A 24,371-nucleotide genomic window follows, 5' to 3' on the forward strand; every position below is an offset into this window, starting at 1 on the left:
GCATTTGCTCAATTAATCCAAGGGATTCAACATGTCAATTACCGGAACAATCTTTGGATATATGTGTACACAAATAGAAAACATCTGTAGTCTGTTGCCAATATTTTTCTTTTTTCATCTCAGCTATTTTAAAATTTGCATGAAATACCCCAACATCAAGTCCTTATCTCCTTTAATACACAGAATACCAGACAGAACATATACAGCTCTTCCTTCTACTTAAATCAAAATATATGCAGCAAAAGCACCTCTTCACATGTTTACTGGAACTGTAAAACCAAACATCGATAACAAACACATACATGAATCAATGGAAATCACACTTAAGATGAAATTTGATCTTCCACACTGTCACAGCTGCAAAATGTTTGATTAACTATCAGTTTTTGTTGATATATGCACTCGAGCGACAAGGAAAGATGAAGAACAACAACAAAATTACAAAGTTGACTGACAAAGTGTCATGAAAAGCTTAGCTTCTACCTTGAGTCCCTCATCACTCTCTCCCTGGGCTATGCGTGCCCCACCCTGGGGATCAGTCAGGTAGATGAAGAAGAGTTCGTTGGGTTCAGGGAGGTCGTCACTGTTCACTGTCAGGTACACATTGGCACTGGTCTCGCCCTCCTGCCATTAAAAAATAAAAACAATCAAAAGCAACAAAAAACATTGTCACATGGCAATACAGGGAAAAAGAAGAAAACCATGAGGCAAATTAGCAATATTAAAGAAAATAAATATCTTAGAGCTAGAAGAATTGGGAAACTAAAACAAAAGTAAAGAATGCCAGCACATCAGTGAAAATGGTGCACTGGTATTTTAGGACAATGAGAACACTCTTGGTCATGTGATGTTGAATTGCATACTGTAAAAGTGGAAATTTTCGCAGTGTTGAATTTTTTTCGCATTTCGCGCGACCAGAAACTAGCACGAAAATAGAAGCACACAAATATTTTTGTTTGCCATGTGTTCCAGTAGCTGATGGCTTGATTCGGCGGAATTAAAAACACGCAAAACTCTTCTCACTCGGCCGAGCGCGAAAAATTAGTCGCATGAAAATATCCACTTTTACAGTAGTGTACAAATCCACAATTTTGCACACAAAATGGAAAAAACAGGATTACTCCTGTACACCACTGCAATTATCTCCTAATGTTTTCATTACAGTTTTCCTACATTCACTTTTTGATTTGCTTTGGGGATTTTATTTTTTACTTTTAAAGCAACAGAAATTATGGCATTAGAGAAAGAATTTCAGGTGTCTCCCTTCCTCAAACAAATAATATACATCTTAGAGCTAGAGGAATATGCTCTAGATAATAACTAATGTGTCTGCAAGATTGTATTTTCGGCACTTCATGACATGACTCTTACGTTGAATATTAGGTCTTCCTCAAGGAGCTGGTAGTCACTGTCCACTTCAGCTGAATTTTGATCCATGGAGTTAGCCAGTGCTTCACCGATGGTATTGGAAACGTTGGATGGCATGCCTACCAAGGATGCCTGCCACGACTCGCCACCGCCGACAGTTCGCGCCTTGACGCGGATCGTACCATAAGAGCCACCTAGTCCAAGGGATTTGGAGAAAAGATGGTAGGTTAATGAGAAGAAGAACTTTTTTTCAAGTGTTGCTCAAAGACGATCCATTAAATCGTCTTTCCATCAATACTTTTGGCATTACTCTAAAAGTGAAAGATTTTTTCACTACTAAATAATTTTCAAAATAAGCACACACCATCCTGAATGTGATTTGTTCAGTTCAGTTCAGTTCAGTTCAGTTCAGTTCAGTTTTTATTTCTGCATTTCAAAATCAATACAAATCCACAAATCAACAAAATACTTACATAGTCATTTACACAGCTAATATTCGTAACGTTTGGATCTTACATACATTTTTTTTTTTTTCAAGAACGAATATCATATATGAAAGGAAGCAATAGGAAATGATAAAAATGAAATGCAGGGGACCATCATCATAAGCTAAGCTTGACGAGGAAGATGGCCCCGATATATTCAAGATATAAAACATAGCTTGCAGGAAACTATTCAACACTGTGACAAATATTTGATATTCAAGATATAAAACATAGCTTGAAGGGAACTATTCAACACTCTGATAAACAGTGAGCTTGTTGCAGGGTGGAAGGTGCAGAACAGTCAACAGTTAAAGTCTGAAGATACTTATGAAACCTGATCTATCCTATGTGCTACAAACCTGTTCTCTCCACAGTGAAAGTGAGCGTCTTGCTGGACCCGTCTCCCTCAGTTGCATCCACTGTGGCGGGGCTGATGCTAAGTACCCCGTAAGGGTCATTGCTGCCCTCTATGGTGATCTCTGCAGTGGAGTACAGCATGCTCAGTCGTGGGCTGGTGCCTGCAGAAGAGAATGCGTGCTCAAAGTGTAACCTTTATTTTACCCCAACTCTTACCATACTTCACAAAGTTCCTTGGAAAAAAAGAAAGCAATCTTGTCCACATTAAGCAGTGTAATTGTTGCAGTGATACAGCAAAATTACGAAATGTAATCCTAACGAATATTATAAACTTCATATTCATATGGAAAAGTGATACTTGAGTACACACAATTTATCATGTGTGCATACATCAAAAGGTCTTTCCCTGCAAAGCACTCTGCATATCATCACCTCTTTTTACTACTACTAATATTATTATACAATGCTGATACTTTCAGCTATAGCTGTATGCCAAAAAAAGTATTACAGCTAGCCTGCTGTATATTCCATATATTTTGCATATCTTTTGTGAACCTTGCGAGCAGGTACTATTTAAAACATGTCCACAAGTGAAGATATTAACTCTGATCCCGACACCAATGTGACATGCAACAATGCATTTCTACATTCATCACTTGTACTCCATTATCGCGAATTGATCCACTCGTGATATGGTCTAGATGTCCCGATTTGCCAAAAATTAGACTCACGAAACATATGGCATATACAGTACGTAAATACACTGTGACATAACTGACTTCCCATAAGCCATGAAAGATTTTCCAATTGCATACTGCTAAAAATTGAAGAATGGTGTTTTCATTTGTTGACCATAAAATACTCTGAGGAGAAAACAAGATAAACTTGACACTACTTAGATCAATACACAACTAGCTCTTGTGTTCAAGAAGAGTAAAAAGTATAACACTGAGGAATATGGTACTCCCAGTTGCTATCTATATTCCTCAAGATAAGAATCTAAATCCTTTCAGCTATGAGCAGCATGCTGCACAATCACTGGAAGCATCCGTTGTGGCATACATAACCATATTTTGCCATAGCCTACCTTGTTCGCTGCCTAACGGCAAGAGCTGCACCCCAGTGATGTTCACAAAGAAGATCTTGTCGAGCTCCGGTTCCGGGTCTTCCAGCAATGGCACGACGATGGTCTCGCTCTGCTCGGTGCTGGTGAGCACCACAGCACCGTCAGTGACTGCTGTGTAATCATTGCCTGGTGTGGCGGTGTAAGCCACTGTGTTGTAGGTAACCCGGATATTGCCAAGGGAGCCAATCACACGCTCAATAACCAGAGACACCTGTAACACAAACACCACCGCTCTTTTACTTCTGCATTCCACAGTCAAGCAAAGCAACATAACAATTGAGTGAACAAGATATAGTTTTCAAATGACCCTTTAACCTGCACTCTCATTACAATGGCAATGCCTAAGAGTACTGCTGCACATTTGTAATAAAACACAGACCAAAGCATTGAACAATGCATTTCTTCTTGTATACATGTACTTTCAATAATACTAACATTTCATTGCACCTTTATATCTTCTGAATTGTTGGCATAATTTATCTCATTCTTTCTAAAGGAACAAAAATCATTTATTTCATGCATTTGTTGATTACACAATGGTATGATTGATATAATATACAAGAAACCAGTATGATAATGTCAGTGATCACTGCAAGTCATACGTGATTCTGGAAGAGCTTTTTGAAAAAAAAGAAGAAAATGTTTAAATAAGATACTAAGAAATGAGAGAGAGACAGAGCAGAAGAGGAAAGAAACAGAGGAAAAGAGAGCAAAATGCAATGATAAAAGAAAAATGATAAAGAAGAAGAAAAAGAGGAAGGTCATAAAAGGATGAAGATGAAGATAAAGGCAGCATTACCTGCTGGTCAGATTCCATGACAGAGACTTGTCGGGATGAGGGACTGAACCCAATGATCCCGTGGGGGTCAATCTCCACAGTGGTGTATCCACTCCTGGCCAGCGCTCCACCGGCCACCCCGGAAGTGACGTCGCTGATGCGTACAGCAAACAGCTCAGTGGGCAGTCCGGTAGGGGTCAGCTGGAAGGATGGAGCAGACAAAGAACAAGAACAAATATTATAGTATGTTTCCCAAAATAACTGAGATGACATAAACTGTAAAAGTAGCTATTTTTGTGCAAATTTTGCGCTCGGGCAGGTTACATGAATTTCACATGTTTTAAATTCCACAGAATTACAGAAACATATGGTACATTTGTATGCAAAAACATTTGCATGCTTTATTTTCATGCTAGTTCTGATTGCGCAAAATACAAGAAAATTTCCACTTTTACAGTAGTAGCATGACATATCACAAACTTATTCTAAAGTTGCAACAATCAATACATAGTGAAATGTAGTGTACATGTATGTGTATTCATGTCAATGCAGGAAGAAACGGCAAGTGTTAAGTTGTGTAAGAGTTTAGTCCTATAAAGAACAAATTGTCAATCAATAATAATCAAATCAAAGTTCTACAAAGTTTAGATATCCACTTATCTACACTGATATGTAAAACCCCTTTACACAGGTAAAAAGACAAAAAAGACACTCCAAATTAGGCATACATATATATCTTGTATGGAAAAGGATTTCATGTCACTCACTGTTGCAGTAAATGTTGCTGTGGACTCCCCTTGGAGAAGCCTGACTTGACCAGTACTAGGAGTGACCGTTCCCTCCACAAAGCCTGATGGGATGGTACCTGTCTCATGGCCACTCTGCCAGGTAACGTCCACATCACCATAAGAACCGATTCTTTCTACAACCACTGCTACTTCATATGTTGCTGTTTAAAAAAAAAAAAAAAAAAATCACGAAAAGATATGATCATCAGAAATAAAAATGACACTATGGCATAAAAACTGCTGAAACAATACATAAATGTACGAAGCATTTGGATGATGTCGGAGAGAAATTGTTTTTGTTTATAATCATTAATATTGCAATACCATCATTATTAACATGATCTTTTTATTTGCATTATCATTATCATCATTGTCATAGGCACCAGCATCATCATGGTCATCATCAACATTACTACAACCATTACCACCACCACCACTGACAACTGCTCGTTTTACATACTTTCTTCTATACATGCTTGTGGTTTTTTTTGACGTCCACAAACTCATGGTCACGCACGAGGAAGAACATGAGACTCATAATGAGAGTCATAATTTACAGAAATTAGATGCGTAAAGAAATTATTACCAACATTTCATACCCTTTCATATGAAAATACATCAATAATCATCCACATCTATTTTGTCACTTACCATCATCAACATATGTTCCCGTTTGGCTGAGGCCGACTTGTGAGTTGGCAACTTCTTGTGGGACAGAAAAGGTGGCGCTGTCTTTAGTCCCATCTATGGATGGCTGGATGACTGTAGCAGTAAAAAAAGACACACAAGAGATGGGTCACATAAAGACATCATTCGCATACATTATCACGAACCTGCCAGATGGAAAACATGTATCTGCACATAAGTTAAAGTAAGATTTCCATGAAAATCTGTAAAACTTGCTGATGAGGTAAGAAGACATCTTGGGATGCTTTGCTCTTTGAACCTTTGATATCAAAAAGAAAAAAATATGCAGGTTGAGGGTATTTTATCCCTTTACTTGTGAGGGCAACCTTATCAAGCCCTAGTAAACATACATGTTAGTGTTTTTGAACAGTATTTTGAACACATATACATTGTATAAAAGAATCCATACTACTATCAGTAACATTATCTTTAAAATAAAGTAAAGTACAGGCTCAAGCCCTAACATACATGTTAGTGTTTTTGAAGAGTACTTTGAACACATACAATGCATATAGAATACTACTACAAGTAACATTATTTTAAATTAAAGAAGTAAAGGTTGTTAGAACACTGCTAGAAATGGGACTCGGTCATGAAGCCATTCAGTATGATAACAGATATCACAATGACTATCACACATTGACAGTATTTGGATGAGATGACTTAATCTTACCAGGATCACTGCCCAGATATGTTACTGAAGTGAGGTTGACAGTAAATGATGTGTCCTCAGCAAGAAACACATCGTTGTTGAGCAGGGAAACATCTTGAATACACTGCAGAGGGAATTTACCAAGGCATTGGAATATGTGACTCTTAAAGTGGATATAACATATGGTAGACAATTCTGACAATATATCAACTTTATAGCATTCACTCAACTCAAAGTACTTTTTTTGTGTCTGGAAAGTTCACAGCTAGTCAAAAATTAAATTAAATTCATAGAAAATGCAAAGCACAGACAACTGAAAACAGGAGGTATTCTGTTGTATGTTCTTACATATTGGTATTGGAGAAATGCTAGAGAAAAGCTGTAAAAAAAAAAATCACTGCAGAAATATAACAATTAACACTACATATGAAGAGTTTGTTCGCAAAAACCGATAAGTCCATTTTTTTAAATTTTGAAGTAGTCTCTGTCATAAAGTACAAAATAATACCTTTTAAATGATATATTGGTCACTACATATAAAGGTACATTTTTTAAGTTATGGTCTAAAGAAGCAAAAATTTTGTTATTATTCTCTTTATTTTTCTTGACCTTTAATCGCAAATATCTCCATTTGGCAAATATGGACTTATCGGTTTTTGCGAACAAACTCTTCATATATTTCATGAATGCTCTTCAGAGTTCTTTTAATGAGGTAATGTAGATGTGTAAACTACAGTTGTACAGAATGCACAAAATTGATATTATATACTCGCATACTTGAGTGAAAACTAGCGAAAACTTACAGTGGACTGTCCATCTGAGCACACAATGGAACCACTGCTTGGGACGTACGCTCCGGTTACACCCTGCAATGAATGTGTGAATACCAGTGCACATATTATTTACATTCATATATACACATACACAAACATACATACAAATACACACATAAACTGTATACTGTACGAGCTGAAATTTTCGCGGTGGTTTTATTTTCGCGAATCGCCTTTGAACCGCGAAAATAACAACACGCGAAAATAACAACGTGCGAATAGTTAAGTACAGTTAGACCTCGCAACCACGAAATTAACAACACGTGAAAATGTCCTCCTAGTAACAATTCGCGAAAATATCTGTACGCGAAAATTTCAGCTCGTACAGTATGCAAATTGTGTACCCTCTTTGCAAACTAACCCTACAACAAATTGAAACAGAGTGGATGAGATGATGGAACATTCTCATCAACAGTCTTGGGAAATCCACAGTAATATCAAAACATTGTGGTAGAAGGATTTTTTCATGTGTTACTTGGGAAACTGTGGATGTTATGTAGGAAGTGGATGGCTGCTTTTTAAAATGGCCAAGACTTCTCCTTTATGATTTATAAGGTGTTGCATTTTGATTTGATTTGAATTCATTTGTTTTATTTGCATTTATTCAATTTACATGGTAATTGCAATGATTGTTATCAGAATATGTTCAAACAGTTGCAAAGCACTATCACTGTTTAGGCTTTCATGCACCTGAGCTTACATCATCTAGACATTCATGTCTTAATCTATTCCTCTCAACACCCGTGGGGACTCACATCATTGTACTGGAGCTGGTATCCGACCTGGACATCCCCAACGAGGCCAGCTGCCCGGTCAATGGTCAGCCTCACTCGGCGCTGGTTGCGGCCGTTCAGGATGATTGTCTGTTTGCCGTCAGACACGCTGAAAACGCCGTGGGGATCATCATTGGCACTGGTAAAAACAAAGCAAAGAGATACCGAACAACGATTGTCAAGCAGGAACATTTAATGAGCCATTCGCCATTACATTTCTCTTTGAATTCCCATTTGTGCCCCGTAAAACGTAATTATCTCTGTAATGCAGGAGAATGTTTGATGACATCAAGAATGATCCCACACAGATTGTAAATGACATGAGTGTTTTTCCCTTCTTGTGTTTGACTGGTGGTTGTTTCAGGCAGTATGAGGCATATTTGATATTTACTATGTGGAGTTGACAAAGAAAGGCTATTCAAGAATATAATTTCTCATAATGACTTTTGTTTAATCGAAACTCTATGATGCAAACTTTCAGATTTAAAACATATTTTGTAATTTGTCATTTGTGGATTTTTAGTGTGAGCAAAGCTTATACATTCAGTTCCTGATTGAGCAGGTACAGTGTACATTGTAAATAGTGGAAGAAGGATTTGAAGCAAAGTCAATTTACTTGATGAAGAATCTTGAAGAGTTGAAGACTGGGTCAATCTCTGCTCCTCCTTCTGCTGTTACCAAGGAGACGACGAATCCTTCCTCTAGCTCTGGCTGAGTGTCGGCCAGGATGCCGAGCAGGATCTGGGAGGTGGCGATGTTCTCTGGGAAGTCCACTGTGCCATTGGTGGGAGACACATCGGAAGTGACCGGCTGACCAGCAGCATTTGTCACTGACCAGTGCACCTGGAAGGACCGACAATATTACAGTGGTTGGTGACACAGTGGTCTCATAAAAAGCTTCAAAAGACAAAACTTCTGACTGGCATTGACTGATGTGTGCTATCTGCATTATTAGTCACGTTACTCACACGCTATCAATGACTTAACAAGCAGAGTTAATCCTTAGAGATTGTCAGCCAACATGGCGATTTGGATCAGCCTCCATCATCTCTCTGCAGTAAATAAACTAGCAAGAGTAAAATGAGACCCAATACGGCAGTCTATGCCTTTAGCAGGAGCAAGCCTGCTACCATGCCATCCTGAATATTTGACTGTGGTATTGTTTGGTCTGTAATTTTCTGGCCGTACCTGAACGTCTCCAACCAGACCCTCTCTCCTGAGCAGCGGGAAGGCGACCCTGAGGGAGCTGCTATCGTCCGAAGGCTCACTGAAGTACCTGGGCTGCAGTGAGTCGGCAGTGAACTGGACTATGCCATTGGGGTCACCATGCTTCAAGACCTGTTTCAGGGAGAGAATCAGGCACATAATAACAAAAAGACAACAGTGAGTCTCATACTCAATGAACTACATAGTATGTTATGTTGGAAAAGAGGCATAAGATACAATATCCTTATGGTACCCACTGACAGATTTGTTCACCATACTTTACTTCAAGCTTGTTGCAAAGGTATAAAAGAAAAGTAAAGAGAAGATGACATGCTCACTAGTTCTATCACGGAAGGTTGTTTTTAAAAGACTACTATTAATATGAAACATAGTTTTAAAATGTGTTTTTGTCAAGAAGAAAGGAAAGAATAAAGAATAAAATTCATGATGCTGCATTGGTCTAAGTTTTGGGAGGTACAAACTGACATGTTTTATACCAGAAATCCTACTTTTTGTTACAAAACAAAGAGAGACTCAAAGTGGAGGAAGAAAACCTCACCGTAAGTCTGGCTCTCTGAGTGCTGCCCTCTATCTCTCCCACACCAACAATCCGGTAGATCTCCACGATGAACTCCTCCTGCACTTCTGGCCCCACAAAGGGCTTGACCTGGAGGTCAAAGGTCTTGGATCCCCTCTCGGTGGGGGCAAAGGTGACCGAGCCTTGGAGGAAGCCGTCCGGTGTTGAGATGTCATCCGTCTCCTGGAGGGCTGTCTCACTGTTTGGGCCCAGGATCCTCCAACGCACCTGGGTTGGTTTGGGGTTGAACATTCATGACTGGCTGTGAGATTTTACATTGTACCTCATATTTCAATCATCATTACAATTGAATATTCATGGTATATGTACAATATATTACACTGGATCTCATCTAAGGCGTCTCATACTCCATCTCGAAATACAATTACATAAGACTACACAGCAAGACCATTAAAGGTGCATGGTCCCGGTGTTTAAGTCAAATGCGTGCGCAGGCGCACGGCGCAAGTTTCCTATCGAGACCTACGCTATTGACTCCTCTTTAGCGCTTACGCTTTGGCCCACTTTCCCGAGTCCGAAAAAGTCTGATTCATTGTAGTCAGTGGTCGGATCACAGTTCAGCTCATGATTCGGCTGAGGGGGATGACAGCTTTAGCAAACTTCTTTTGTGATGTCATAATAACAAGCACATATCGTCGCTGGGGTGACAAGACCTTGTATCTGCAACTTTGGTGAAAATGACTTTTTTGGATTGATGGTCAAATAATGGGTAAAGTGATGTCCTGTCCAAATCCCAACTGTCTTACTCCAAAAATGAAGCCACCACCACATGTCAAAGGAAAGGCTATCCCATTCGCCACAGTGCTTTGGCCACCATGTTTTTTGGCTCTCCATGAACATTTGACATTTTGTAGATACGAGGTCTTGTCACCCCAGCGACGATTTGCACGCACCCTGGCATTACTACAGACTGCGCGATGCGCAGAGAAGACAACAAAGGCAACGTTACTTAGCAACACCTACGCACTTTACTCTTGATGACAGCTAAACTTCGGTAATCTTTGTATCAATGCTAACGGTGATCGGCAGTATCATCAACAGCGCCCTCTACACTACCAAGACTATGCACCTTTAGAATGACGACATTGATACTGCAGTTTAGAAAGGTTGGCAGGGTGGATTATTGACATAGAGCACTATCCTCCCAGAGGATTCTCATATTATCAGTCCCACGTGTTCACCAGGGTCATGGGGGTAATTGTGTGAAAAATATTTGACAGAATTTAAATCCAGCCTGAAATATCTGAGAGTTGAGAATCTTATCCATGATACCACAGCACTCCCAAAACACACTTACAAGTACATCTCTCATGCACAGCTCACTATTATCTACAGAGGATCATTACTGCCTCCTTACCTCGGCCCCTGTGAGATACTGATCAAGACCTCCCGTCAGCTCTATGGTAAAAGTTAAGTCCCGAGGGTCGGGGGGATTGGCGATGACCCTCTCCAGGTTGGAAGGGGAGAAGCCAATCAAGCCATCCGGCCCGTCACTCTTCAAAATAACCACCGATGCCGTCCGGTTGCCGCCGAGCAGGGCGCCCCCTTCGGTCGACGTGAGGCTAATGCGGAAGTACTCGGAAAACTCCTTGACGGAGTCGTCGATGATGGTGACAAGAATGTTGGCCTGTGATTGACCATCGGCGAAGGTCACCTGACCGTCAGAGAGGAGGAAGTCGACCCCACCCGGCGTGGCATCAAGGCTCTCCACCTCATAGGACACAGTGATCAGACCGAAGTTACCCGCACTGCGTACCAGTGGGATGCTGGCCACTCCGATATCTTCTTGCACTGGAAACAGTGTGCCATATAAAGTGGGTGCATTATTAGAAGACATGATACTCACAGCGCATCTCATTACACTGTATTACATTCCTTTCTAGCCCTTTATGTCACTTTATATGTGGACATAGATAAGGGCAGAAATACATCAAAACTTATAAGATATATCAATCTACAATGCTCTGAATTACTATGGATGTTTTCTAAATATGTTCAATGGCTTGAATAAGGTGGACTGTGAAAAGATTCCGACTGCAAGACCCTATACATCAATAGGAATACCCCAAGAATACCTAAACTCACCCTCATACAGAGTCTTGTCAAACTCAATGATCCCTTCCGCATTATCATTGGCCTCGATGATGATAGTCTTGACTGACAAGCTGCCAACAGAGGGCGGCATATCTGGCTGAAGCCCATTATAGGAGGTGTAGTCAGTATCACTGTGATAAGAATGAATAAACAGACAGGTATGTAAATTAATAAAGTAATTAATTACTTATTAGAGAATTGAAGGAATTAACGAATGAATGACAAAAATAAGCAAACAAATGTTCGCACAAGTAAATACTGTAGGTGAAAAATTACCAAACAAATGAATAAAGAAAGAAGATACATAAATCAAGAGATATTCAAATAAATTCAATTAGTCTTGATTACTTCAATTTTGAGCAGAGACAGAATATTGCTCCATTGTATTGTGGTGCCTGCCACTGCACTGTCTCACAAATATCTCGATTGCGATTCCTGATTCAATGAAGAATCCTGTTTTGTGAATTTTGTCTCTTTCTGCACAAAACTTCATTGGTAGAGAGAATTGTAGGTAGAGAGAGAGAGAGGTGTGAGGCAAGAGTTAGGAGTTAAACACCGGACATACCTCGGTGTGAGCAGTTGGACATTGGTGATGTTGAGCCAAAAGGCTTCTGGACCTTCAGGGATGGAATCGGGTAAGATGGCCACTGATATATCCAGGCTGTCCACACCTTCTGAAAATGTCAGATCTATGAAACGAAAAATACACAAAAATAAAATGTTACTGCAGAGTTCTCCATACACAACAAAAATATCACTATTTCTCATATATGCTATTCACATCAACACTGTGGTGTAAATGGAATCATTCTGTTTTTCTGCAAGAAAAGACAAAAGGTTATTACACTTCCATGTGTTAAGCTTTGCTGTGATGCAGTCATTTTTGGAATTAATCCTCTCATTAATTCACATGAACATCAAACTAAGTATGGAGCAGTGTAAATGGTATATCTGATATCAAATAGGCTGTTTCATATCAATCAACTTGATTGATTTACAGATAATTTGTTTTAGGAAGACACAATTGTAAAATCCTAAAGGGAAACCTTACTGCATGTACTTTAAGGACTTGAATTTGTACGATTAAACCTCACTTAGCTGCTTATAAGATCTCCTTAACAATGCTCTTGTATGGATTGTGAGTTCATCATTCTCTTATAATAGCAAGGCATGCTGACAAAACTACTTTTCAAACATGCATAAAATATACCAAAATACAAAATAAACAGGAGGGATTTCATCATTTTGTACGGCACCAGTTTTTATATTACCTCCGGCGGAAACAGCATAGTCTACACCCTCCTCAGCTACGTACTGGGTGGATGTGTAGGAGACCTGCACAGTGCCAAAGATGCCCGCATTTCGCACAACTGGAACTCTGACCTACAGAGGACCGATAAGAAACACATTATGCTCCACATTCATGACAGGAAACAGACATGGTGGCTTCTCATATTCAAATGAGTGCACTTAATACTCTGTTCTCCACAGAAGACTTTTTGTGCACATAAGCATCCAACACACGTATTTTGTCTATTTTTCCTGACAGCGAATGCCTGGTGTACTACAGGGATGCTAACCTTGTAGATAGCACTGCAGTATTCTGAGGGCTGAAAGACACAATTTTGGTGGAAAAACAATATCTTTAATTCTCCTGCAATATACATGCATAGTAATACAATGTGAGAAAAACAGTATTTTCCACAAAACCTGCAATACGTGTATTTTTAGCAAAAACAAAAAACGGGACAAAAAAAAATGGGGCAAAATACTGCAAAAAAAGTGAGAGTTGGCATCTGTCGTACAGATTGGAGAATGTTATTCAGGATACATCTTAAATACTAAACACTGGTGTTGGTGATTACTGCTGAAATTTGCTATCTTTCCCCCCCCCCCCCCCCCTTGGTGTTCCTATACGAAAAAATCTTACTGCATACTGCATAGTGAGGAATGTTGAATACAACACCACTTGGTTCAGAATGCAAACTATTGTCTTTGGTGATGGTCATGATCATGCGTTGACCCCCAGCTTTGCTAAAGTAATTGCAAGTTCAAAGAATCACCTTGGGGCAAATGGCCTTTATAGCTGTCAGGTCAGTATTTGTATCCCATTCTATGAAAGCAAAAAGATTCTATTTTGTCCTTAAAAGGGACATGTGACTAGTAAGAACAAGGAAATGCAAAACCTACCAGATTATCATCTTCACTGACGGTGACCTGTGAGGGCAGGTCAAACTCAAATATGCCAAAGGGATTGTCACTGGCCACCACAGTGATGGTTGCCTGGTTACTGCCTCCTGCCGAGTCTATGGAGGCCCCGCCCGTGATGGAGGCGAGGACCAAGGAGTAGGACGTCTTCAGCTCCGGGATAGCATCATCCAGGGTCTATCAAGGAGCAGAGGTGAGACAGGAGTGATGAAATCAATCCAGAGGAAGAAAATCTCAGATGACAGCTAACGCAGTGAATGGAATGTTGAGATTTTAACGAACTGTTACATTTGAGTAAGAAAGGCAAGATGATTGTCATATACCATGTATGACACATACTGCCTTGATGTGATGAAATCAGAGAGGTATCTAGCAGTATTTTCATGTAAAACTTTCATAAGCCCAAGTGCAACACACTCCTCATTGAAACGTATAATCAAAGGTTCATTTGTGCTGTCTTTAAGACATCTGCCTCTCGATGCAACCATGGACAGACTGTTGGTAAAAGACCCACTTGTCTTGCATCGTTCAGTAATTCCATGGAGACAATAGCTGAGTGCGGTTTGGGCAATTCCCTACCTGGAGTGTGATGGTAGCATTTTGCTGGCGGTCTGCGAACACCACCTGTCCTGACGTCTGCTGGAAGGCGTTGTCTCCTGAGGGTGTTATCTGCCAGTTCACCGTCACCTCACCAAAGATGCCCGCACCCCGAGTCAAGCTGGTAGTGGCGAGGAAGAGGAGGAGGGGGTTAATACACAAAAGAGATTTCAATAGTGAGCATCTCCAAAACATGGCAATAAATAAAAAATGGTAACACTACTGGGAATCAAAGATGAGAGTGTTTAACTTTCTTACTGTATCTCAGCTTGTCCATTGTAGTTTCCGCTTGGTTCACCGATGAGAAGGTTTCGAGAACTTGGGAGGATGCTGACCGAACCGGCGGAGTCTGGGTTGGCTAGGATGACAACTGTGGCTGTGCCTAGTTTCCATGGCAACATGAAGAGAGAAAGAGATATACACTGTATATATTCCAAAGCAAAACCACTAACAATACAATTCACAAAGCTGACTTTATATAAATAAATGAGCACCAGTTATGTAAGGTAAATGAACAGTAAGAACATGTATAGTTATCTCAAACTTGCTGTAGAAGGTTGTTTGTTCTCCATTTTATTCTTAACTGTTTGTGTATCAAAAAGAAAACCGAAGGAAGAACTCAAGGAAGAGAGTATTGAAAGAACAGAAGAGATTAGGGGAACATGAGATATAAATAAGTAAGCAAATATACAAAGTTGTGATTGGAGATGTAGGGACATAGATACAACTATGCATTACTTAGTCAAGAGCAGACAAAAGAAAGCTCTACATTCAGAGTGGAGATGAACATATTGGCAAGCAGACTGAAGGACATATCAGTAGATAGACGAACAAAACAGGCACATGGGCAAATAGATTTATAGATGGCTGGATGAATTGATAGAAGATAAAAATTGACATGGCCAAAGAATGAAAGGGAGAGAAAAAGGAGAAAGAGGGAGATAGTGGCAAGCAGAGGTATCCTCCCTCACCGAAGACCGGTGAAATTTCTGCATCCACGGTGACCGACGTGATGGAGAGAACAAATCGCTCCTCGCCTTCCAGGATACCATCTTGAACGGCCTCGATGATGATGGACTCCCTTGAATCGCCCTGCAAGAAGAGACAATCATTGTTGCACTTAGTCTGCCACCAGTTTTTTTTTTCTCTATCGTATTAAATACACTCCTGGACATGATGCCAATTAGAGCATCACTACGATGACAAACGTGTAAAACTGCAAATTTCATGTACAAAGTATGTATCACCGACAAAAAATAGCCAAACATGTAGAGTTGCAATTCTACATTTTCAGCGATTTAAATCATGATAAGAAAACACCCAGATTTAATATTGCAATATCATGTCACACTTTCGGGACAGCTATTAAAATAATGTACATGGTTTCTACAAACCATCCATATCTCATGTCCACGTCTATCGAATTGATCTGTGTCGAATTATGTCATATTTTGTCTTGTTTTTCTTTACATTTTGTTATCTTTCTTACCATGAGATGCGTAATTGGCAATAAGTTTTATTGGCCAGTATATCTGTACTTACGCTTGACCCTAAACCTGGTTAAGTGCACCAGGAGGTAGCGTTCACACTGCAAGGTTTTGGCATGGGAAATTTTGGTAGACCTCAACTGGTTGTGAAACACAATTGTCAATTACTTCTTCTCAAGTTGATTGCTCAAGGCAGTTGCGGTCGTACTATAATATTCACATGTTGATAAAATCACTTTGATATCTTTTAATTTGGACTGCTGCCATGATGACAAATAATAATTTTCATATTGATCCCATGTTCCTTTTACTTAAAGATAATATAAAGTTTTGGTACCCTGAATTTCCTTGTCTTAGTTTGTGTTTCAGGTTAAAGTACCTTTCACATAACTAACACTGTGAGAATTACTCGCCCCAAAGTGCTCTCATGTCTTAGTAATCATGCAATAATGGTTTCGTACCAGAGCCGCCGCCGTATGGCGGCGAGGTAGTACACGTATTGTACGAAACCATTACTGCATGATAACTGCGACCAGCAGCCCCATACGCATAGCTAAATGGGGCTTCGCATTGTAGCATTCAGGATCATGACAGATGTAGTATAGCGGGTTATTATCAACTTAAAATCCAAAAATTTCTTCAATTTGAAGACTTACCAGTTAAGTTGAAGTATTGAAAACAGGCTTCGGGCAACGTTTGGTTTTGCCAATAGTCCCTTTCTGTTCGAATTGATGACTGAATGTGACTCGGTCGAGAGGAGAGCTACACTGAATTGACGGCCAGCGCATGCAAACACAGACATCTTATCCGTTCATGGATTTGAAATTTGTGCGCATGTGATGTGTGCGCATACGCTGGCCGTAGTATTCAGTGTATGTAGCTCTCCCAAGCTCCTCTCGATCGAGTCACATTCAGTCATCAATTCGAACAGAAAGGGACTACTGGCAGAACCAAACGTTGTCCGAAGCCTGTTTTCAATACTTCAACTTAATTGGCAAGTCCTCAAATTGAAGAAATTTTTGGATTTTAAGTTGATATTTACCCGCAATACTAAATCTGTCATGATCCTGAATGCTACAATGCGAAGCCCCATTATGCTATGCGTATGGGGCTGCTGGTCGCAGTTAATTACATGATTACTAAGACATCAGAGCACTTTGGGGCGAGTAAGTCTCACAGTGTTAGTTATATGAAAGGTACTTTAACCTGAAACACAAACTAAGACAAGGAAATTCAGGGAAACTTTTGAGGTACCAAAACTTTATATTATCTTTAAATATATTTCATATTTGCTGGAAATAAATGTTGAATCTGAAACTGAAATGCTACATTTGTAAGTCACTGATTTCAGAGGCTGCGTTCACACTGTACCTGTTGGAAGAAGAGTGTCCCAGATGATGGAGTGAGATCCTCCCGTCCCGCCGCCTCCACCTCCCAGCGGGCCTCGACACTGCCTTGGGTGCCCTGGGTCCTCTCCACGGTGAATGTGACTGGACCACCAGATTCCGACACACTCTCCTAAAGACAGTATGTGGTGTTTAGACTTTTAAATAGGCATCATGGTGCAGGAGTGTCATCAAATACCAATATGATGTGTCTTCACTCAAAGTATTTAAGTTTACATGTAGTGGATGCACAAAAACAATATGATGATGATATTAAGATGATGATGGTGTTGAAAAATCACAATCAATGGGAGCATTGTCGCTTCTTTGTAAACAATATCCTTTCCACTGCAATATGATGATTAAAGCATTTTACATCATACTATCACCCCAGACACAGGAACTAAATGCTATATCTACAGTACAATTAGCTCAACTCACATATTGATCAAATCCAGAAATAATTCAACAGCACTTCATTGACTCGGAGTGAAAGAATAAATACAGTTTGCATGTAAGATCTTCAGTTTTAACACTTTTCAAAATTTTTGTCGGTAGAAAGTAGCAGTTATGTCTTTCTTTCCTATTTTTTATATATTGACAAAAATATTGCAGTTCAAGGAACACTTCTCACTTGATAAAATTTAATTAAGCATCATGAAACCTTTACTTGATGTCATGAGTTTTCCAGGAAAAAAATCCAAGTGTGACAGTGGAGTTTTGCCCATTACCTGAGTGAAGGCAAAACCAAAGAGTCCCTTGGGTGAGTCGTTCTTCAGAATCTTCACTATGATGGATGTCTCGCTTCCTAAAACAGCGCCCCCGCCTGGGCTGTGGAGAGACACCGTGAAGCGCTGGGGAAAACAAAACAAAATATGTGATGAACAGTGATGCCCTGTTTCATATACAATTGTAACTGTGTGATGACTTTGAATTCTAGTTGTGAATACTATTCTTCATTCTAGAATATATACATGTATGTTACTTGCACAAAAAGAAACAGAAGAGGTCAATGAAAATATTCTACATATTTGCTTTCTTTTCTTTATTGGATCATCATTTCAACATTTCTGAAGCACTGGTGTAAAATTTCATGGCTTAGAAAGTAAAGTGTGCAAGTGTCAGAAACCTTGTTCTTAAAGATATAAAATTCTGTGATACTACAACACTTCGTTTTCCTACTCCTTTGGCAACAAAATTCTTCACACTTTGGATCCTCAGACTTTGGGGTTCAGAACCACAATGTACTGCAGATCCTAATCAGCTGTGATCATTTTCTTGTTGATAAGGATACATTAAGAATTTACACCATCCCCCCCCCCTACAAACACACATACACACTTACCTCATCATCCTCATAGATTGTGTCGTCCACAATGTTGATTGAAATGGTGGCAGCTCTCTGAAATAAAGAAAACAAAACAATGAGATGATTTTGACAGCATTTATCTTCAGACAGTGATAAAGCCTTTGACTTTTTTGAAATCTCATGCACTTCATTGTACATTTTGCATTGAGTTTCTTCATTCACTGGTATTACAAGGTAAACATAGAAATATGCCATATTTACAGGCTGCTTATAGAAGGAAGCTGTGATTGAAAACCACAGTATGACTAAAACACAAATTAGTTCTAATCAGAACACATTCTAGCAAACTGATGACATTATCAGCTTTCTTTTGTTTTTGTTTTTTTAAAGAGGGACTCTTAAATGGTCCTATCCGAAATACTGTGAAACAGCAAACTATCATATAACAACAAAAATTTCACTACAAAAACATGGCATCAAGTACATCTTATAAATCATTCTTCTTTTTAAGAAAACAAAAATCACACTTTAGCAGTCACAATATTACATCAAGTCCAACTGTATGCACATTTAAATAAGATCTCATCTTAAATGATAATTTAAACAATATGCTCAAGTTAAAAAGTAAAGAAAGACAAAGGTTGAAATGCACATAGAGCTGATAAACTTCGTAGTCACGACACAAAGGACGTCTGGAAGTTACCTGTCCATCAACCAGCGTGACATTCCCAGACTGTGGGTTGAAGTCGGCCGTTGAGGCACTGACCGTTGTGGCCAGCCAGCTGACCCCAACGGTGCCGATGGCTCCAGCCGTTCTCACCACAGGGAGGTTCAAGATCCCGCTGGTTCCTGACCCCTCGTACACTTCCACATCCCCATCGGCATTCTGGAATGAAAACAACACATGTGGGTTATTTTGTGCATGTGTTAGTTAGCATTTTCAATTCACAAGTGTTCTCAATTCAGAAACTATTCATCACTACCTGTATCTTACGTCATTCTATTCATATTGTGTGGAAGTTACCAGAACCATCATTTGTGAGAAATAACAGTATGTTGCACACATGTCATGATTTATATGTTGACATACAGTAGGTAGCAATGTAAAAGCTGTAGGTCAATGAAGACCACCTAACTGGCAGAGTATCACACATTTAGAGATTATTTTGTGAAATATATTCACGACTACAATTATAAACCACCCAAAATGTACAACCTTCATAAAGAAAGCTATGGCGATGCAATGTAAAAAGCTGCATTGCATAACAGACAATCAGCTGAACTGACTTACAAATCTGCTGTCAATTAAAACTGCCATAAAAACATTGTAATCCTATGGCATCCATTCAATGTAAAAGTGTATTCAATGATACTGGTGTGAACATGCACGGTACATACTGAACTTCATCTGAAAAAGATTGCTGCATTCTTAAGTTTGGTTTATCTTGGTGATTTTTTAAAAAGAAAATGTAAAACTTATTTGCTACAGAATTACAACTGAACATGACCACCAAACTTAAAATCTTTTAAAATCAATCAATCAAGTGAATCTTCACTTTCCTCTTTTTTAAAGGAAATGAAAATTTTGGGGATACACTGTACCTTTGTGACATTAAGCTGCAGGATGCCATTGGCATTGTCGTTCTGCCTGATGGTGATCTCGGCAACATTCTGTCCATTCCTGATGCTGGGCTCCGCCCCGCTGACCGGCTGGCCGGACACCAGCTCCACACTCGTCAGATTGACGAAGAAGGTCTCTGGCCCTTCTGCATCAGTATCCTTTCAAGGGAGAATTTAAAAAGAAAATTATGAATACTACATTTCGGTATTCTAAACATAGTGGTAGGCAGTAGATCTCATTTCAAGCAGAAATAAACTCCATTCCACAGGTTGAATTAGTTAAATGTTAGAAGTCAAAAAGAGTACATCAAACAAATAGAATAGTGATACATTGTAATTTCATCAAACCTGGACAAAAAAGTGGAAAGTGACAGAATTTTACAATGTATATCTAATGTTTGGTCAGAACAGTGATGTCACTCACAGTTCTTTGTGTGCACATGAAAATTATATACATGATAACATCATGCTTGGGTTGTAAAAATTCAATAAAAACTGATTTTGCACAGGGGGAGGGGCTTATAATTGAGGAATTGCTGACAAAAAGTATGGTTTTACAACATGCTCAAGTACAAATTAATGAGAGAGCTGTGAGGTAGTGATATCATTGTTTTGTCATGCGACTGACATCAATGTTTTTTGAACAGTCGAGGACACATAAACAAACAAACAAAAACAGGGTCACTGGGTAGGCTGGGAGAAAGCAGCTATTAGAAGCAACTCCTGTGAATGTCAGTCTTATGACTGGCAGAGAGAATGTGATGCAGGAAATCGAAAAATCCTTGGCTCCTAACTCATACCAGGGAGCTTTGTGAAAGTAGACTACAGTCTAAGCTACCAGGGCTGCCAACATTCACACACTGAAACTGGAGAGGTTCAAAAAGGGCCACAAAGGAGATGCATGCGTATTACATGCATCTCTACAGGCAAAATCAATTACTTAGTCAGGGAGGCTTTTATACTCTTTTTCGAGGATGTGAAGAGATACTTACAGGTAGGACATTGACGGTGACCGAGGCTGTGTTGACCCCATCGCCAAAGGTGACAAAACTCTGCCTAGAACCAAAGTCACTGTTGCTCTCTGCCCGCTGCACATCAGGTAGCCCTGTGGCTTCAGATGTACTGTGAAAGAAAATAGACAGAGATCACTGTGTCAAAAGGTGTATATCAAAACATATAATCTACACCACGCAAGGCGAAAGAATTTACACCCCCTCCCCCATCCCCCTCCCATCGACTATCTGTAACATTTGAGATGATGGCCATCAGATCCTCAGATCTTGAACCCTACTGATATTTCTCAAATGGGCATTCAGGAAAGGTCCCAAACATTAATCAGGCAAGCACCAACTGTAAACTTGTTTGGCAGTAAGTTTTAGCTGCCACAGGCAATCAGGCATGTGGGCTTTTTAGCACCCTGACAACACATATCATACTCCCTGATTGTACATGTATGTCCCAAATAGGAATCTACATAAATTCATTTAAACAGCATAATGAGAAAATATTGATACCAATTTCAAAGCAAAACATTCTTCATCAAGATCATGGGGAATTTACTGTTCTGAGAATGTACACGTATCTGCTCCTTACAATGCCAGTAAGTTGGTACTTTGTGACTTGATTTGCACACGTCATATATGATTGGCACATTCGGCAAAAGATTTGTTCAAACTGAATGAGTTGTATCACTGGCACAAAACACACCTGTAGGCAAAGTAGTACTGCTCCTACACACAAAAACACACAAACATACATACAAATACCAAACTGTATAACAACTGTAGAGTAAAGTTTGTATGGCTAACTTACCTGTAGTAGACATTAACCATCCCAGTGAAGCCCTGCTCTCTAGTGAGGTACAGAACCACCGCCCTAGTCCCCTGGGAACCCTCCGGTTCATCCACTGCAGTGTAGAGTGACTCTGTGTTCCAGGCAAACACGCCGTGGGGTGAGTCGTTGGCCAGCACGGTCAGCTCCGCGACGTTGCCTGAAGGACTGATGATGGCACCACGGTCGGTCCGTGCGGTGCCCGGATTCACGACTCTGGTCAGCGTGATGGTGCTCGTCTCGTCCAGCTCTGGGAGGTCATCGGCCAGGATGGTGAGGACCAGTGGGGCGGTGGAGGCTCCGTCCAGGAATTCAATCTGTCAAATTGAGTTTCAGGCATAACAACATTGCACAATAATGTGTCTGAGAAATACAGAGTACATTCTCTGCAGCAATTAAACTTTCTAGTCAGTAAAACATAAATCTGGTTTGAAAGAGCAGGAAAGCCCAGCATGAAATACTTGAGTGAAGTCAGGACCCATGGTTTCCAAGGCTGGCAGGTCTGTTCCAGAGAATTGTAAAATAGCTTTCAGATTTGTCCCTTATTCATAATTGACTTCACTGAGATCACACAGTTAGAACTCTACATCAACAACATCATTGATCCTTTCAATTTTTGGGGGGACACAAAAGACATTAGATATGAAGCATGATTAACAAAATTGGCATAAACAAATCTGATATTGAGTAAAATCAATCAAATCGATCATTCTCATAAGGTAAAGTGCTGATTTATTCTATACTAAATGAACTCTTAAAATCCACATCCACTTTCATTAAAAATTCCATTAACTCAAACATTATATGCACACTTCCTCTGTGCTGCAGCTTCTAAGTACATAGTATATTTAAAAGATGAGCAATCTTGTTTGACATCATTTGAATGCTGGAAAGCATGTCACCCCTCCTGATCACATGGTACCAACCTGTCCTGTTAGTGGTCTGACATCACTGGCTGCAAGTTGCCCAGTTGCTTGCCACTCTACCACAACCATGCCCGCAGTGCCCGCCTGCCGCTCCACCGTCAAGACGACCGGCGTGTCGGTGGCACTCTCCTCTGCCTGCAGCGAAAGCGACGCCGCCTCGAACGCGATGATTCCGTGGGCGTCGTCGTTGGACAGGATGTCGACACTGACTTCACTCTGGGAACCGAGCTCGGCTCCGTTCGTAGGGTCAGAAAGGTAGACACTAAAAGTCTCATCATCCTCTGGCGAAAGATCGTTCAGCAAGGACACGGCAAATGTGAGCTCCATGTCCTCTGGGGTGAAAGTTAATGTAGTGGACCTGTATGGTGTAAAGATGGGTGGTACAGAGTCACTCAGTGAAAAATGCTGGCTGTATCTAATAATGTCCACCAAAATATCGTCAATACAACAGTCTGTTACATGGAGGTTTAGAAAGACACAGGATAAACAGAATATCCATAAACTAGTTTGAAAGTATTTGTTGAAGATAGGAAAACATTTTTCAAATGGAAGAAGGGGAATTTAGATTTCCATAATCCAGCTTACACACGTCTAACTGGTACGTGCATGAAGATGTGTCTCTCTAACTGTTTGGGATGGAAAGTGCAGTAACAATCAAGTTCATGTAGGCAATTTAATTGTTATTAACAATTTACCTGCAATTAAGCAATATAAATTACGTCACTTTGTGACACTACCAATAAGTAGGTAAAAATTATAGAATGACATGTGGTCCTTTCATGCTTACCATGGGATATAATCTGCATCGCTTCCTACGCTAGCCATCTGGTAGATGGCCGACATCTCGGCTGTCGCCCCGTCACCATACATGGCTGCAGCCAGCAGGGGCTGCGTCTGACCTTCCACCTCCACTGGCACAAGGTCAAAGGTTGGCTCAGCTGTCAGGAGAAGGTTGAATCTCGAGTTGAAGGTGTTCCAGGCAAAGATGCCGGACGGACCCTCCGCATTGGCGACGACAAGAATAGTGGTGCCGGCGTCGTTGTCAAACACTCTAATGGACTGCGCCCCTTGGGTTGGGAGGGACTGGTGCAGAACATATGTGGAGGTGACGGGGCTCCACTGGTAGATGACAGAGTCTATATCTGCATTTCCAACTGAAGGGGAAAGAGAGGAAGAGATCAAAACAATAGAAACCAGAGAGATTTTTCTTCTCTGATTGCATTGTACATCTTCCACAAATGACATCCATAAAGAGTCTTCACCT

General features: G+C 40.1%; 1 protein-coding gene across 1 annotated transcript in view; it reads right to left on the reverse strand.

The window, feature by feature from the left end:
• LOC140230479 (adhesion G-protein coupled receptor V1-like) overlaps positions 1-24,371 on the reverse strand; it is a 99,157-nt gene that overhangs the window by 15,137 nt on the left and 59,649 nt on the right. Inside the window, exons 52-81 of the mRNA XM_072310632.1 lie at positions 23,895-24,261; positions 23,108-23,465; positions 22,164-22,498; positions 21,344-21,473; positions 20,334-20,510; positions 19,435-19,617; positions 18,768-18,824; positions 18,154-18,276; positions 17,409-17,555; positions 15,522-15,642; positions 14,809-14,932; positions 14,533-14,671; positions 13,936-14,130; positions 13,017-13,128; positions 12,311-12,434; positions 11,737-11,876; positions 11,009-11,442; positions 9,613-9,858; positions 9,036-9,185; positions 8,464-8,690; positions 7,830-7,986; positions 7,045-7,107; positions 6,263-6,365; positions 5,554-5,664; positions 4,882-5,063; positions 4,136-4,315; positions 3,298-3,547; positions 2,213-2,371; positions 1,372-1,562; positions 484-624 (exon numbers count right to left, since the gene is read on the reverse strand). Of these exons, the coding sequence (XP_072166733.1) occupies positions 484-624; positions 1,372-1,562; positions 2,213-2,371; positions 3,298-3,547; positions 4,136-4,315; positions 4,882-5,063; positions 5,554-5,664; positions 6,263-6,365; positions 7,045-7,107; positions 7,830-7,986; positions 8,464-8,690; positions 9,036-9,185; positions 9,613-9,858; positions 11,009-11,442; positions 11,737-11,876; positions 12,311-12,434; positions 13,017-13,128; positions 13,936-14,130; positions 14,533-14,671; positions 14,809-14,932; positions 15,522-15,642; positions 17,409-17,555; positions 18,154-18,276; positions 18,768-18,824; positions 19,435-19,617; positions 20,334-20,510; positions 21,344-21,473; positions 22,164-22,498; positions 23,108-23,465; positions 23,895-24,261 (5,426 nt within the window). The remainder of the gene's footprint in view (positions 1-483; positions 625-1,371; positions 1,563-2,212; positions 2,372-3,297; positions 3,548-4,135; positions 4,316-4,881; positions 5,064-5,553; positions 5,665-6,262; positions 6,366-7,044; positions 7,108-7,829; positions 7,987-8,463; positions 8,691-9,035; positions 9,186-9,612; positions 9,859-11,008; positions 11,443-11,736; positions 11,877-12,310; positions 12,435-13,016; positions 13,129-13,935; positions 14,131-14,532; positions 14,672-14,808; positions 14,933-15,521; positions 15,643-17,408; positions 17,556-18,153; positions 18,277-18,767; positions 18,825-19,434; positions 19,618-20,333; positions 20,511-21,343; positions 21,474-22,163; positions 22,499-23,107; positions 23,466-23,894; positions 24,262-24,371) is intronic.

This window comes from Diadema setosum, chromosome 7 (assembly GCF_964275005.1).
Source record: "Diadema setosum chromosome 7, eeDiaSeto1, whole genome shotgun sequence".
NCBI lineage: Eukaryota > Metazoa > Echinodermata > Echinoidea > Diadematoida > Diadematidae > Diadema > Diadema setosum.